The sequence below is a fragment of the Vipera berus genome (assembly GCF_964194415.1).
Source record: "Vipera berus genome assembly, chromosome: 9".
Lineage (NCBI taxonomy): Eukaryota > Metazoa > Chordata > Lepidosauria > Squamata > Viperidae > Vipera > Vipera berus.
In genome coordinates this window covers 11,400,148-11,417,906 of record NC_138212.1, presented here as the reverse complement: position 1 = coordinate 11,417,906, position 17,759 = coordinate 11,400,148, and the positions used below count along the sequence as shown (strand labels likewise).

Here is a 17,759-nt window from a genome sequence, read left to right as displayed (position 1 = left end):
AAAGTTCACCCATATATTCACCATTGTGGGAATAGAACCTGAAATATTGATAGAAGAGAATATTGGTAGCTCATTATAGAACTGTGGAGTCCTTGGTGCTCTGTGAGCTTGGTGGTTCTCTTGCAGACATTTTATTACCAAACAGATCCAGCACTGATGATCTGATGATATTACCTAGTTTGGTAATAAAATGTCTGCAAGAAAACAACCAAGCTCAGAGAGCACCAAGGACCCTACTTGAAATACCGTTAGCAACCTGGAGTCATTGTTAAGATGGGCAGCTATAAAAATTGATTAAGTAATTAATTTTGAATTAAACTGAATGAGAATAATAGGGGGAACTCCCCTCAAACAAAGCTATTGTTTGGACAGCCCTAAGGTAAAACAAAGAGTAAAAAAGATCTTCATGCAGTTCTTTTTACTGTTTCATTATGGGTTTGTTTCCCATAACTGTTTTCAGTTTAAACAGGCTCTCGTTGAAGTATGTTCTATTGATTTTGATTGAATTAATTTTTGAGTAAGACCGCTATACGGTTACAGCCTTCTTTTAATTTCCATTTATGAACTACTTCTATTTTGAGTAAGAGCATCTGGGTTATGTTGCTCTTTCCCTAGAGGAGGCTAAGTCATTTTCCTCTCTTCTTCTTCTTCTTCTTTTTTGTTAGATAGCTGCTGAAGATGATAATATGCCATTGAATTTTTGATGGTTAATGTTGCTTTTATATGTTTAGCATATAGCTTTGCTCGCCTGGCTGAGTTCCAATTTTGTTTTTCTTATTCTGATGTATGATTACTCTTATTATTTTTATATGAACATCAGCTTCAGGGGGCATTCCGAACATGTATTAAATAAACAAATGATCCATGCATAGTTTTAAAATGATCTTTTGCTCAGAGGATCTCGAAAGTCCAGTAAGAGAAATGGGGGGTTGAATAAGCCATCTATTTGGAAGATGCAGACTTTCCTATTACACTCTCAGCAATGTCTGGGCCCCACTTGATTTAATGATATGAAAAGAAAATCGCCATACAGTTCTGCCAGGTTGAAATGGCAGAATCCGCCTGATATTCCATTGCAATAATTATAATGCCCTGAGCACATTGCCATAATAGCTAAGTTCCAGAGTAATATACAAATAGATTATACTTGGGAAAGAAGCGAACTAAAAATGCAAGTAGTTTTCGACTTACAAGAGTTCATTTAGCGACCGTTTAAAGTGAAAATGGCACTGAAAATGTGACGTGACCATTTTTTACACTTATGACCGTTGTAGCATCCCCATGGTCACATGATTAACATTTGGATGCTTGGCAACTGGTTCATATTTATGACGGTTGCAGTGTCCCGGGGTCATGTGATCGATCCCCTTTTGCGACCTTCTGACAAGCAAAGTCAACAGGGAAGCCAGATTCACTTATCAACTGTGTCCCTAATTTAACAATTGCAGTGATTCCTTTAATAAATGTGGCAAGAAAAGTCGTAAAATGGGACAAAACCCATTTAACAACTGTCTCGCTTAGCAACCTACATGCTGGGCTCAATTGTGGTCATAGGTTGAGGACTAACTGTATGTGTGAACTCAGGAAAGTTGTGTACAGCAGTGTTATGCTTTGCGTGGAAATGGATGGATGGATCTGGTTTGCAAGATGGTCTAATTAGAGCCTTGGTGGAGCAGTGGGCTAATGCCTCCTTAAGTAACACCAGCTGCCTGCAATTAGTGCAGGTTCGCATCCCACCAGGCTCAAGGTTGACTCAGCCTTCCATCCTTCCGAGGTAGGTAAAATGAGGACCCAGATTGTTGGGGGCAATTAAGCTGACTTTGTAATAATGCCGCTTGGGGTGTGTGTGAAAGCCCTAATAAGCAGGCATATACATAGAATGAAGGCTACTGCTAAGCTTGTAAGCCGCCCTGAGTCTTCGGAGAAGGGCGGGATATAAATGGAATTAAAATAAAATAAAAATAAAATAAATAATTCACAAATTGTGACTTTAGGTGGCTAACATAGGATGGAAAGCGCAAAGCAAAAATATTGAAATAAATATAAACATGCAAAAACCCAGTATGAATTAGGACACACTACAGCGCAACCATTTCCTCATCAATCCTCTTTACAAAAGGAATGGTAGTATGGTGAAAATTATCCAGCATAGTTTCTTAAGGAGAGGATGGATTTCTGCCTCTTTAAGAGCAATGGAAACTCACCCCACCCTCAACCCAATATATACAGATAATCCTTAACTTACAACCATTCATTTAGTGGCCATTTAAAGTTATAGTGGCACTGAAAAAGTGACTTAGGACTCTTTTTTGCACTTACGACCATTGCAGCATCCCCATGGTCAAGTGATCAAAATTTGGACGCTTGGAAACTGGCATGTATTTATGATGGTTGCAGGGTCCCGGGATCATGTGATCACATTTTGTGACCTCTCTGATCAGCAAAGTCCATGGGGAAGCCAGATTCTCTTAACAACCATGAGATCAACTGAACAACTACACTGATTTGCTTAACAACTGTGGCAAGAAAGGTAGTAAAATTTGACCAAACTCACAACTGTCTTGTTTAGCAACGTAACATTTGGGCTCAGTTGTGGTCGCGTGTAGAGGATTACCTTGTGCATTAGAAAAAAACGGAATGAAGACACACAGACCAGATTAGCATCAGTAAACATTGGGAAAGTTTGTCTATGAAGATTCTAAGTCATCTGGGTCATGCCTGTTCCAAAGGTGTTTTTTTCAAAAGGCAACTGGACTTTCTTTGTTTTCCTTGAAGACATTTTGCTTCTCATACAAGAAACCTTCTCAGTTCTGACTGAAGAACTGAACTGAAGAAGCTTCTTGGATGAGAAGTGAAACGTCTTCAAGGCAAGCAAAGACTGTCCAGTTGCCTTTTGAAAAAGCACCTTTCGGATGATTGGGAAAGTTTGCATTAAAGCTATACCTCTAATGGGAAGCATCCTATACATTTTAGTTTTTTGTTAAAGTACTAAAGAGAATGGAATGGAAGAATTGAATGCACATGATTTAGACAGACATCAGTGTTAAATTGATATGCACATCTTTCTGTGTCCAAAACCTCGCAAAACGTCTGGTTGAAGATATGAGAGTATCTAAATGTGGGAAAAAAAAGTTATACGCTCAGTTCTGTACAGTGAAGTTGAAAATCCACTTTCCGTGGCTACACTTGATTTTTTTGCATGCTTTTTCATGTTTTTAAGAAACTTTATTGTTTTTAAATTAGAGTTTTTGTGTTGTTTTGCTGTTTTTATATTGCTTTTAATGGCTTGTGAGTGGCTCAGAATCATATATTTGAGGTGGATGGCTATATAAATTGATATAATGCATAAATCAATAAAGTTGAACACAGCAAATGCATTTCCAAAATTCATCTTCTGCCTGTTCATGAAAAATATGAAAAAGGCATAGATTTCGAGGCTTGGATTCAAGACACGTAAATAGCCCTCACTTAGGTGAGCTAGGAGGCAATTTTGAACATCCCTAGGATTGGCTTAAGGTTCTTTTCGTGATGTTCCGAATTTTAGTTTCATTTGATGTTCCTTCATTGCTTGTTGATTTTTGGAGCAAGAAATGTCTTCTGATTATCCCCCCACTCTCTCTCTTTCTCTCTCTTCCACCTACTCATTTAAGTTCCTGGAGGCATAGCTTCAGAGTCCCTCACATTTACCCCCCTGGAGGACATGATTTTTCTGAAATGGGAGGAGCCAGTGGAACCAAATGGTCTCATAACACAATATGAGGTATGCCGTAAGATCATTTTGGGGAAGTGGATATTGTGCCTGTTTTTCCCTTATCTCGCTTATCCTTCTGCCAAAGTCAGAAAAAAAAGGTCCTGTTAATGCATTAATTGACATTTTCTATGGAGATGAACAATAGCCTTGAACTATAAGTGAATTCTTGCTTAGAGATGTCACATGCATATGCTATAACAATGATGATCTCCGGAGAGACACTCCATTCTAAATGAAAGGTAAGAGAGAATGCAAGTTTTAATGGGATGCTACTCACTTGGGTGCAAATTGAATTTTGAATTTGAATTTATTGAATTTATATACCGCCCTTTCCCGTAGGACTCAAATATGTATCTTACCTTCCTGGTTAGTAAAGTACAGACTGAAGTAATGTTGGATATGGTTACTGCCTGGATAGCCAAATCAACAGAAAATCCCAAGGAAGTTAATGCCAAAGCACTTTTGTATTGTGGCCAAGCATCAGAGGTCAAGCTTGAGTTTACATTGATTAAAATGGTCTACATATTGGGGCAGCACTTTAGTTAAATATTTTATTTTGTGTTAATGGGTAGACAAACGAAATATTGTAGCCCTCTTTCTTTTGTTCTTTTATCAAGAGGTCTTTCTGAAGAATTGTGAACCAATTTGTGATCAGAAGCAATGCTTCATCAGTTTTGTTTTCACCAGCTGTCATTGCTCATTTCAGCCTGTTAAACAACAACAACAAACATAACACAATCAAACCTCTTATCCAAGCATCATCAATATTCAACATACCCAATTAATGGCATCAATAGATGCCAAATTATACTCATTGAAGAACTTGAAAAAGACCTGGACTTCCATATTTCCCATCTAGTTGCCACGCTTCTTGGGAATTCTGGGAGTTGTAGTTCCCATGTACCTGAAGGATGTCTGGCTGGGAAGTCTTTGATGGGGGTAGCCATTTATGATGAATCTTTCCTGAACGTTGAGCTTCAGAAATGTCAGGTGCGGAAGACCAAGTCTACACAAGAGGATTCAATTAAACTGATTTATAAAACCCTACACACAGGAATCTTTTCAGCTAAGAATTGGCACCTCATTAGAGTTAGATAAGGGTTAATTTTTTATTTATTTTTTATTTTAATTCCATTTATATCCCGCCCTTCTCCGAAGACTCAGGGCGGCTTACAAGCTTAGCAGTAGCCTAAGTTAATGGTACTCAAGGGGGATTAGATTTAGTTCTCTTGTGGGCAGGAATTTTAGGCTGATCCCCCTTTTCACACCAGCCCCAGATTCTGCCGTTCCTTCTCCTAAAAGGGATCCCTTAAGCTGTAATGCCAGGTAGGGTCCTGGGCGGGTGGGCAGAAACTGACTTTCAGTTTCAAGGACTTGCACAATGATTGGGCTGGGCTTTGTCTGTCGAGCAAGTGCAGCAATAATTGATTGGCCTTTCTGTATTCTCAGCCAGGCGCCAAACGGAGAGTGTTTTCTTTGCTTCATTATTGTCCTCGGATAGTTTTTGAATAGGCCTATCTCTGCGTGTGTTTTGGCTTCTCCCAAACGCAGCCAGCCAAAACCTCCCTTCCCTCATTCGGGTTTTTATCCCATGCCTTTGCCCTCTCTGGCATCAACAAAAATTATTGGAGCGGGGAAACTGCCTACTGAGAAAGTCGACTGATGCTTATCTGCACAGCTCTTCCCTGCCGGGCTGAAGGCTGCCTATCGAAGAACTGACATAGGCTCTATTGTAATTCTGGAAGCCTTCCCCCCCTTTCTTTAATAGTCTTGAAGATTAACGGCAACTTTATAGTTCCCTCCAAGCCTATTGTCTGGATGGCAGAATGCAAGCTGTTTTCCTGGCTGTATCGGAAAGTTCTCTCCAGCTCTTGCTGTGATGATCAGTCAGCTTGGCTGAGAGCCACTCTGGGTCCTATGCAGATTCTTGCCTTTGATGGAATATTCCCCTTTACCAAATAATACCCTGCCCGATAGAAAAGTCATCATTAGGAAGAAGAATGCCCCGCTCTTGCTTGTTTCCTGTGTGCAAAGATTGTTCATACTGTATTGCAGTATCTGGTCATGGTTGAAGCAATGTCTGAAACATACAGTTTATATAAGGGGGAGGCTATATAAATTCAACAAGCAGATAAATACGTCCTGATCCCTACATTCTGATGATGTCTTAAAGTATATCCCTTTATCCTAGATCAGCTACCAGAGCATTGAATCCTTTGACCCAGCAGTCAATGTGCCTGGCCCACGACGCACCGTCTCCAAGCTCCGAAATGAAACTTATCACGTTTTCTCCAACCTTCATCCTGGGACGACCTACCTTTTTTCAGTAAGAGCACGAACTGGCAAGGGCTTTGGTCAAACTGCTCTGACCGAGATCACCACCAACATCTCAGGTAGGTTGGGAGAAGAGAAATGCATTCGTTTTCTGCAGCATGTCGGTCTCATTCAGAATCAAGGAGCGTTTGAGTGTAATTGCTCAGTGCTAAAAATATCCCTTACGATGATCAGGAATGGCTTCAAAGGTAGGAGATAGGGTTTCTAGATGAAGTTTTCAGAGGAAAGCATTTGTATTCTCACTCTCCTAATTACACACAACACCCTCCATGGCTGCTCTCACTTCTAATCTGAAAAAAAATATATCCATGGAAAGTGTTCCCTTAGAATGCATGAAACATGAGATCCAGGCTGGCTACAGAGCACAGCAAAGACACTTGTGCTATGAAAATACAGCATTAAGACCCATCCTTGGACATCTCATCCCAAATACATACAAATCCACCCATGAGAATTTCAACAAGATAATCTCCCCTTATGGGGTGGGGTGTGGGGTGAAGGAAAGAATACAAAACAGTCTCTCTTTTTTTCTCTTCAAGTTAAAGGTGAACCATTTTTAAAAACTGAGAAGAAATTTGTCATCAGAATATAGTTTTTTGATGTGTTCTTGCAATACTGGTGCCTCATCATATGGCTTCCATCTGATACTTGGCATTCTAGTGAGGATTGTGCTGAAAACCAATATTTTGACACTATGTAGTCTATGCAAAGGTTTCCCAGTGTGGCAACATTTAAGATATGTGGACTTCAACTCCCAGAATTCCCCAGCCAACATGACTGCTGGGGAATTCTGGGAGTCGAAGTCCACATGTCTTAAAACGTTGCCATGGTTGGAAATATATTATGAGCATGTTATGTTGTATGCAAAAATATAGGAGCTACCAATGTGGTATACATTGGCTCCTATAAGTTTTCATTTTTCTCAGGATTGACATCTTTAGACTTTCACCCACCAAATGGTACTCCTCTCAGATGTCCATCAACACACAAAGCCTCTTCCTCATTACTACTGCTCTTAATACCTTTCCAAGTAACTAAAATAGATTCAAATACCTCTTCCTCTCTGGGATGCCATTTACACTTATCTGATTGCAGTTAAACAATGCATTTCAGCATTGAGATGTGAAAGAGTAGGTTGAGAGATGGGAGAGATTCATTATCTCTTCTAGCTTGTTATTTTTCCCTGTTCAATTTTATCCCTGTCAGAAGGAATTTTCACAGTGACACCAGTGCACAGAAGACCCTTCTCTAGAAATAAGAAAGCAGGGGATGGGTGGAGGACAGACTTGAGACTGTGCGGAAATCTGTAATGAGTAGTGAACTTTCTTGAAGGGTTTCTCTTAAACTGCAACACTGAAAGTTTGTGAGAGCTCCATAAATAGTAATTTATTATGAGGCAGGTTAAGGGCCTAGTACAGGTTTCAAGGTGAAAAAAAAACTGGAAAGTTCTACATCTACGTTAACATCACACCAATATTTATGTGTGTTTCATGTTGATACATCTAGTATCCGGATCACATGAAGTACTGGAAAAGTAATGGAAAAACATTCTTGAATATTATCTACAACATAGTTTGGTAATAATTCTGTAATAGTAAATAAATTTCTTCTATTGATTCAAACTCAATTTTTAGTATTTTTAGCCACTGGAAAGGAATGGAGAGGCACCTTCTCTGCCCTCATTTGTAGATATAGGCCAGAGTGCAGTTGCATTACATCATTGAGACTGTACTGTCAGCTTGCTTGTTTGCTAGACGTGACACAAATTGTGAGGTATAAAAATTCGGAAATTTGCATCCTCAGAATGCTGCTTCATGTCACTTGTTCCATAGAAGAACTCCTACTTTACATATTCTCAGCCAGATGTAAGTTTAACTTGCCACAGCATAATGACCTCCGTTCATTCCGCCGGGACCTGAAGACCTGGCTCTTCGAGCTCTCTGGCCCAGGCTGAGAATTTTAATTTTAATTTTAATTGGGTTGTTTTTACTTTTTCTGGGACTGTTATAATCTTTTTAATTGTTTTTAATTTTTGTATTTCTTGTTTTAATTACCCTGTTAACCGCCCTGAGTCCTTCGGGAAAGGGTGGTATACAAATCCAATTAAATAAATAAATAAATAAATAAATAAAAGTACTGCACTGGGTAAGATCACACTCGGAACACAATATCCACTTTTGGTCACCACAATACAAAGTGCAGAGAAGAGCAACAAAGTGAATCACGGGGCTGGGGGCTAAAACTTATGAAAATGGTTGCTGGAACTGGGTATGTTAATTTAATGAAGAAAAGGACCAGGAGTGACATGATAACAGTCTTCCTCTTCCAATATTTGAGGGGCTGTCACAAAGAAGAGGGGGATAACCTGTTCTTCAAAGCACCTGAGGATAAAATAAGAAGTAATGGATAGAAACTTATTAAAGAGAAATCCAATCTAAATAAAGAAGAAATTTCCTGATAATAAGAACAATTAATCAATGGAACGGGTTTCCTCCAGCAATTGTGGATGCTCCATCCCTGGAGGTTTTCCAGAAGAGATTGGACAGCCATTTGTCTGGAATGGTACGGGGTTGCCTGCTTTAGCAGGGGATTGGTCTATAAGACCTTCCAACTCTGTAATTCTGTAACACAGCATGCAGAAGATCCACTTCATTGCCCCAAAGATAATGTCACATCAACAACATCCAGATGGGGAAAGAGTAGTTTACCAGCAAGCCAGTCCTCTTTTGATTGCTCCAAAGGAAGCTTAGGATTCAAAATTCCTTTTCTTGAGTAAGGTCTCGGGCTATCAGCTGTGTAAAATGTCTTGGGTTTCTCTGAATTTATGCCTGTAATTTTTTGGGGGGTGGGTGCAATAATCTGGCAACATATAATGCATCTAATAAGGGATTAAGGATGTGCGGTTCACAATAAATCTGTTCCGCTTTGCAGCCTCTGTGGACAGGGCAGTCTTTCCATCTGCTGGGTATTTGATAGATTTTTGTTTTATTTGCAACTCTCACTGCTCTATGACATTTTTGAGAGAGAGCAGTGGGGACTGGGGAAATGGCTATGATGGTGAAAAAAGCCTAATATATTGGATAGCTGAATATATTCTCAGCATAGCATTTTTTTCTCTCAATTCCACTTTTCCTAGGCAATGTTAAAAATGCATATTTTTATTCCAAGTAATACTTTCACAAACACCTATTTGTTTTTTTAAAAAAATGTCTCGTATTGTTCAGCGAAAGATGCATACTCATGTATTCCATTTAACATCAATCTCCGTGATACAGCTATGGTCCTTTTTGACAACTCTTTCAAATCTGCTCCCTCTGAAAACTCTAGTGAAATTCTTTCATCTCTCTTGTCAAGCCGAGTTTGCTCCCCAGCTTTTCAGGACCCACCAAACCCACTAACAACCTCACAGAATTGAGGCTCTGGATTTCACACTGCACTGTCAGGCAGAAGTTTCGGCATTCGAACGCCATGTGTTTTGCTTGAACTGACGGGAGTCACCCTTTATCCCACTGTGCAGATCTCCTTAAATATGTCTCTTCCTAAAATAGATTCTTCATGCTCCAAAACTCCTAGATGCTTTTTCCTAGATACCCTGCAGTCTGAATACAAATGGAAAACAGTATGCATTACAACCCTGCTGGATAATTTACTTGCACAACGGTCCAAAAGCTGCCTTGTTTACACTGCAGAGTCTTCAGTGCTGGAACACATTTCCGAACTCAGTAGAGCGGCTTTGATAGGATCTATGACTAGGGGTGGTCTGGGAGAGGAGAAACTGAACACTGCCATCTTTGGGTCTTGCTGCAAAGGGTCTTAGAGAAATAATGATTATCTGCATCAGTGGGAAATGTTTTTCTTGAGGTGCCATAGGCAAGGTGGTTTTGCGGAGTGAAGGAAGTTTGGGGGTTTTTCATTTAATGGCACGTGTGTGCACGTCTCTATGTGTCTTGTGTCTTCCCCAGGTACTGTTTTATTTAGGGAGATGCAGCTATCTTCAGTCAGTGGAATGCTTGACACAAAATAATAATAAGATAAAGATGTGAAGAGGGGGGAAAAAAGTCACACAAGCGATAAAATCCAAACGTTAGTTTGGACGATCCAGCTGCGGTCTGCTTTTATTTTGGTTTTATCAATTGCACGTTTTGCTTTCTTTTGTTTTATTGGAAACTGCCTAGAGTCAGGTGAAAATGAGATGGGTAACCACGCCAATCAGTCTAAGAAAGAAACAAAATCCAATGTTGTTTACATTGACTCAGCCCATGGGTCTTTGAGTTCTCCAGTGAGATCTCTTCTTATGGGCTGCATAACAGTTTTGAACGTTGCTTCTTCAGGTAAAGCAAATGTTCTGCCATTAAACTATTATAGAACAATATGTATACTTAGATGATAGCGGCTGGTGCTTTGTGTCCAGATTCATACATATTTTTCCCATTTTTTTGCACCAATCTGTAATTTAAGAAAAGCAGCATAAAACAACGTATAGCAGCATGCACATAATGTTGTGCAAAACTTTACAGATAAAATACATGTTTTCTAATGTATTCTCTCTGGCAGCACATTTCTAAATACATTTTTTGCAGTTATTTTGTGTGTGTGTGTGTCTGTGTCTGTGTCTGTGTCTGTGTCTGTGTCTGTGAAGTGCCTATGAACATTCTTTAAGTTCAAAGCCTATAGACAAGCAAGTTTGGATCCACACTTGTGGAGTCTGAGAGTCTTGTCAATTGTGTTTGTATTGGGATTTGTAAAGGTTATATTTCCTGGGGGTAAACTAGTCAGAAAAAAGACAAAATCTTGGAATGTAAAAGATTTCTAATGTTGTCTTAAATCAGCAGAGTGTTCCCCATCCCCAACATTTTAATTTTGGGGTAATGAAGCTCCTTCCATTATATATTCAAGATGGACAGTATTTAATATTTTATTGTTATGTATATGTAGGGGTGTGGCTCTTTGCATATGTTGTATGTAGTATGTTTTAGGTGTGTGTCATGTGTGTGTTTCACTTTGAGAGCAGGCAACTAAATTTCATTTTTGGTGTGTGCCGTTGTGCCCACAGTAAAAAATGACAATAAAGATTATCTTATCTTATCTTATCTTATCTTATCTTATCTTATCTTATCTTATCTTATCTTATCTTATCTTATCTTATCTTATCTTATCTTATCTTATCTTATCTTATCTTATCTTATCTTATCTTATCATCTTTCTTACCATATGCAAAGCATAATTCACTGATGACCACAGTTAAAAAGTGTAGATACCCAAATCAAAGTGAGTTTTGCCCCATTTTACAACCTTTCTTGCCACAGTCGTTAAGTGAATCACTGCAGTTGTTACGTTAGTAACACGGTTGTTAAGTGGATCTGGCTTCCCCATTGACTTTGCTTGTTAGCAGGTTGCAAATGGTGATTGCATGGCTCCAGGACGCTGCAACCGTCATAAACACATGCCAGGTGCCAGGCAGCCCCATTTGATCACGTGACCATGGGGATGCTGCGATGATCATAAGTGTGAAAAATGATTGTAAGTCACTTTTTCAGTGCCATTGTTACTTTGAATGGTCGTTAAATGAATGGCTGTAAGTCGAGGGCTACCTGTACTGCATTTTCAGTTTTCTCCCGGGAGAAGGGGGCTGTGGACTGGGGAAAGCCAATGTCTCACGGGAAGAAGCAAAGCTGAGATAATTTAGATATTTTGGTATTGCGGAAATAAGATTACCACCCACTTCCCCTTCCCACAAAGTCCCATGTCATGGGAGAAATTACAGGAAAGAAACCTAATAGATTGCCTCACAACGGCACAGAGCAAGGATTAATTGGGCTTTATTAACAAGCCATATACTGCTTAGGGCTGTTTGCTAATGCCTGTGGTATAGCTATTAACAGCGCTGAATGGGCTGCAACGTTTTTAATGGGGAGCAGAGGAATTGCGAGGCAGCAGGAGGTGGGCCAGAGAGACTACTTATTAATCAGGGCCTGCAGGCTCTTTAGAAAGAGAGGGGAAGGGCAGAGGATGTTCTCAATGAATTGTTTTGCTCTCTGCATGGAAGGACACCCTGAGTAAAAAGCACAGGTAGTCCTTGACATACGACTGGTCACTTGGCATCTGTTCAAAGTTACGATGGACCTATAGACAACTTATGACCTGCATCTGAAAGGATGACAGGTCAACTCTGTGGTCATGTGACTGAACTTAGGCCAGAGGTAGGCAACCTTGGCTCTTTTATGACTCGTGGACTTCAACTCCCAGAATTCCTGAGCATAGCTGGCTCAGGAATTCTGGGAGTTGAAGTCCACGAGTCATAAAAGAGCCAAGGTTGCCTACCCCTGACTAAGGCACTCAACAACACGGCAGTGTTCAGCATTCCAGGGTCATATGGCTGTGTTTTACTATGTTTTTACTGAAAATTGGCACTTACTGCCAGTTTTGGGCAAAACTGCACTCCACTGTGAGCTATTGATTTGATTAACAACCATGACATTCATTTAAAGACTGCGGTGGCCACTGGACAGTCACTGTATTTGTTTAATGACCCTCCCGCCAAAATCAGATTGGTCATTTTATGGCTGTTATAACTTACAACTGTAATGGGTGGGCTTCATTTCAGTCATATGTTGAGGATTAACCTGTAGTTCACCTAAGGCAGAGGTCCCCAACCTTTTGGGCACCAGGGACTGGTTCCGTGGAGAAAGGTTTTTCCACGGACTGGAGAGTGCGTGGTTTTGTGTGGTGCCTGCATCCCGCGAATGGGGCTTTGCTTGTTTGTGTGGACTGTTTGCTGGCATGCCGTGGCCTGGTACTGGTTCATGGACTGGGGGTTGGGGACCCCTGACCTAAGGGAATATCTACACTAGCACCTGCTGATATCAAATGCAAGGAACCAAAGCAACACCCTGAATTGATTACAGTAGCTTCGTTATTACTGCTTGCCTATTTACAAGAATCTTGACAGACAGGCTGCATTCTCTTGGTGATAGCCAGATAAAGGTTTAAGGGATTTGGGGGTGATCAGGTCTCTGTCACTTTTTGCTTTTCAAGGCCTCTAAGCTTGTCAGTCTCTTCACTTTTCCACCCACTCTAGCTGGAGATTCCACCACATCTGGTTACCTTCTTTTTCCCTATGGTGAATGCCGTTGATGATGGGTGTGCTGCCCTTGTGGACAAAAACACCATGGCTGTCAAGTGCCGTTGAAATCAGGAGATTCAGGCTGTTCAAATTAATATAAGTATTTATTGCAAGCTTAAGCTCTTTACAAGAATCTGACCAACTAATGGTTAAAAGAAATGAGTGGGAGATAAGAAGGGCTTTCAAGGTGGGCTCTACTTGATCTCTTGCGGGTGCACAGAAACCTGTGACTGATGACGTGTTTGACCCCTCCTTTGTGCTCAGCTTGGTCATCTCCTGCAATGGCCAGGGGCCTGAAGATTTGGGTACCTACTGGCCATTGAGCAATGGTCTCAATGTCCCCCAAAGCAGACACTTTCTCATTCAAGTTTTGAATGGGAACATTTCATCGCAACACATTGAGAAGTAGAAAACAGAGCAAAGATGATATTCAGATTCAGAAATTAGTTTTGGGGAGCGTAAATTGAGGTCAGCTCATCTCCAAATATGAAGCAAGTACATTTCTTCTGCATCTTGTTCATTTATTAGTCTGGAAAGTTGTTCCTGGCCATGATTTCCATTTGTCCTACTCTGTCAAAAGCAGGTTTAATTAATGCATCCTTTATGTTTCTTTCCTTTGCTTCCCTTGCATTGGAAGAGAGGATCGTGCAGTAATGGTTGCTTTTAGAATAATCAGCACAGTTCAATGCACATTTTTAAAAATACAGTAGTTTCTCTTGCTGTGAGCTAAGGACATGAGTCTGTGACCATTAATAAAAGGAAGAGATGGAACCATAGGGAAAATGTTCCATTTATGTGCACCATGCACTCTTCCCCCATTTCCCTCTAACAGCCCCTCAGAGGTTAACAGTTACATATCCAAAAAAGGAATTACTTCATTTCCCATAGATACGGCATATAATACAGTACTGGAATAGGGCAGTACTGTAACTGATGTTGTGGAGAGCTCTTGGCCTATGCAAACCTTAGTTGAATTGCCACATCGAAATAGGCTATTTTTGATTTAGGAAATCAGTCCAGCTGACCAATTTGAACTGGTTTGGAAAATCGATCCAGTGGAGTGGTTGAATTAGATGCAATCTGGATTTTATAAATGGCTGCTTGGAACAACACAGAAGCTTCTGAATTGCCCGTATCTGTTTGAAATGATTGGATTTTACTGGTTTGTTTTTTTTTAAACTTAGTTCGGTGAAGAAAGGTGAGGTTGATAGGATTCTTGCATAATCCTAAATGAGCAGGTGTTGAACTGATGAAGTTTGGAAACAAACAGTAACACCTTTGCAATTATTTATGTGCCCCCTATTAGAACTTGTCCGATTTTTACAATTCATTTTGATTTGAGAAAGGTCAGGTTTTGGGGGCAATTTGACTGAATCTCTATTGAATCCACCTATTGCATTGAATCGCTATTGTATTGTGCACCTCTCACAACTTAGCTTTGTTGAAAAGACAGCATTTTTTGTAGGTGTTTCCGTTTCCTTCAAAGCTCCTTAGATATAAAGGATGGTTCAGGAACATTTGGCTTGATTTGAAGGCTTGTATCCTTGTAATACTTTTTATTCTCAGATGTAAAGATGGGAAAAAGAGGTAGCTACAGGCTCCCCCCCTTTTTTTTCTTTTTCTAACCCCCCCCCTTTCTCTCATAAGTATTTTGAGTGGGATTTAATGTAGAAGTGGATTGAGAGTGACCTTAGGGTCACATGCAGCCATCAGCTTAATTTCAAATTGATTTCTCAAAATGGGTGCACTCAAGGTTTGCCTCTCTGCCTTGCTGCTTAGAGGGGATTAAGAAGTTGGTGTTGTAAAGGGGATGTTTCTGTGTGAATAGGCACAAGTAGTCCTCGAATTTAGCTACTGTTTGAAGTTGTGATGATGTTGAATAAAGTGATTTATGACCAGCCATTGCACTTATGATTGTCACAGCAGCCCTGCAGTCATGTGATCAACATTTGGGTGCTTGGCATCCCGTGTGTATTTATGATGGTTGTGCTGTCCAGGGCTCACAGGATCACCATTGGTGACCTTCCCGTCGGCTTCTGACAAGGAAAGTCAATGGGGGAAGTTGGATTTGCTCAGTGACCACAACCAAAAAGATCATAAAATCAAGAGCGACTCACTTAATGATCTCCTAACTCAGTGATGGAAGTCTCTAATTCTAGTTGTAAGTCAAGGACAACCTGTACCGCTTACTTCAGCCATATCCAGTACCTACCTCAGCTATTTATTTCTAAGGGAAAAACTCTATGGTCAGAAAAATCCCAACTGAATGTGAACCGAAAGGTAATAAAGCCAGGATAGGGGTGGGGAACTAGAAGCCAGGAGACTGTGAGTTCTAGTTCTGCCTTAGGCATGAAAGCTGGCTAGACATCTCAGGGCCAATCACCAGGACACTGTGAGTTCCAGTCCCGCTTTAGGCATGAAAACCGGCTGGGTGCCAATTACTTCCTCTCAACCCGGCTTACTTCACAGGCTTGTTGCTTTCGGGAAAATAGGAAGAGGATATCGTATTGTGCTGTTCACTGTCTTGAGTAATTTACAAAAACAAAATAATAAAAAGGTGGGGTACAAATAATTACAAGGGACGCGGTGGCTCAGTGGGTTAGGATGCTGAGCTTGTCGATCAGAAGGTCGGCAGATTGGTGGGTCAAATCCCGAGTGCCGCGTAACAGAGTGAGCGCCTGTTACTCGTCCCAGCTTCTGCCAACCTAGCAGTTCGAAAGCACGTAAAAATGCAAGTAGAAAAATAGGGACCACTGCGGTGGGAAGGTAACAGCGTTCTGTGCGCCTTTGGCATCTAGTCATGCCGGCCACAAGACCATGGAGAGGTGCTCGGACAAGCGCTGGCTCTTCGGCTTTGAAACGGAGATGAGCACCGGCCCCTAGAGTCGGAAACGACTAGCACGCATGTGCGGGGGAACCTTTACCTTTACAAATAATTACAGTAATAAAAACAGTGGCAGTACCTGGAGACAGCAGAATAGGAGGTAACGAACTGAAGAAGAATAACAAAATACAAAGACCTGCCAATAGAAACAGAACAGTTGTGGCAAAAGAAAGCAAAGCTAGTTACTGATAGTAATGGGTGCAATCCCAAAAGAATTAGAGCACCAGTTGAACATCATCAGCAGTGACAAAATCACCACCAGTCATTGCAAAAGGCAGCTTTACTTGGAACAGCTTAAATTCTGTGATGATAGTTTTAATACCATCAAACTCCACATCTGCCTATCCCAGGTCCTTGGGAAGGAATCCATAGGTGGATAAAAACGTGAAATCCAGCCTGAACATTTGGCTGACCATGTGATGAACCATAGTCCATAAATAGAGGTTTGCTATTCCTTGTGATAATGATGCTTGCTGTTATGACTAGTACTGCTTACTACAACTGTAACTTACAATTGGCGTGTCCATAAAATGGTAAAGGTTCCCCCGCACATGCGTGCTAGTCGTTTCCAACTCTAGGGGCCGGTGCTAATTTCTGTTTCAAAGCCGAAGAGCCAGCGCTTGTCCGAGGACATCTCCGTGGTCATGTGGCCGGCATGACTAGATGCCAAAGGCGCACGGAACGCTGTTACCTTCCCACCGTAGTGGTCCCTATTTTTCTACTTGCATTTTTACGTGCTTTCGAACTGCTAGGTTGGCAGAAGCTGGGACGAGTAACAGGCGCTCACTCTGTTACGCGGCACTCGGGATTCGACCCGCCAAACTGCCGACCTTCTGATCGACAAGCTCAGCGTCCTAACCCACTGAGCCACTGCGTCCCTGGCATGTCCCAGGCATATGCTAAAAAAAAAATCAAGAGGGTGGCTACAGTGGTGTGCTTGAAGCCCTACAATGCACCTAGAAAATGTGTGAAATGTAGTCCCATTTGATTGTTGCCTTTTGCTTTGTTTCAGCACCTAGTTTTGATTACGGAGACATACCTTCACCACTGGGAGAGTCGGATAGCACCATCACTGTTCTCCTGCGGCCAGCCCAGGGCAGGGGTGCCCCAATCAGGTAGTAATAAGGATAAATTAATGATTATCTAATTTCATATTTTTAACAATGCAATTGTTTTTTGTTTCACAATATTTATAGCCCATCCCATTCCTAGCAGGTTTGGGGCAGAGGAGGTGAGGAGTTATTAATAAAGTCAAAGGAAACAAAATGGAAAGCTCTGTACACAAAATTAAAATAATTTCATTATAAAGAGTCAACAGTAACAGGTGCCCTTTAAACTAAACTACAGTAATAACTGAATGCAGGCTGGAATGAAATTGCTTTGAAATACCAGCAAGGTTGGCTTGGTAAACCATTATTGTTTGAAAGTCATGGTTATCGGAATCCTAAGAAAAGGCATTATGGAATGCAATGCACAATATGGATGTATTTTTGAAAGGAATGTAAAAATGTTAAAAATGCATTGCATTAGGGAGAGTTGTTTACAAAATTCTACACAAAGAAACATAGCAAAAACAAAATCTGTAAGTTGAAAGAAATGTGGAGCTTTCAGCGCAGACTTCTCTAGTTTGACAAATGGAGCCTGACATATTTGCTGAAATAAGAAAC

At 40.8% G+C, this 17,759-nt stretch overlaps 1 protein-coding gene across 1 annotated transcript in view; it reads left to right on the top strand.

The window, feature by feature from the left end:
* The window catches only part of PTPRU (protein tyrosine phosphatase receptor type U), a 354,100-nt gene that overhangs the window by 227,214 nt on the left and 109,127 nt on the right, over positions 1–17,759 (top strand). Inside the window, exons 9-11 of the mRNA XM_081335471.1 lie at positions 3,651–3,760; positions 5,943–6,144; positions 17,105–17,207. Of these exons, the coding sequence (XP_081191597.1) occupies positions 3,651–3,760; positions 5,943–6,144; positions 17,105–17,207 (415 nt within the window). The remainder of the gene's footprint in view (positions 1–3,650; positions 3,761–5,942; positions 6,145–17,104; positions 17,208–17,759) is intronic.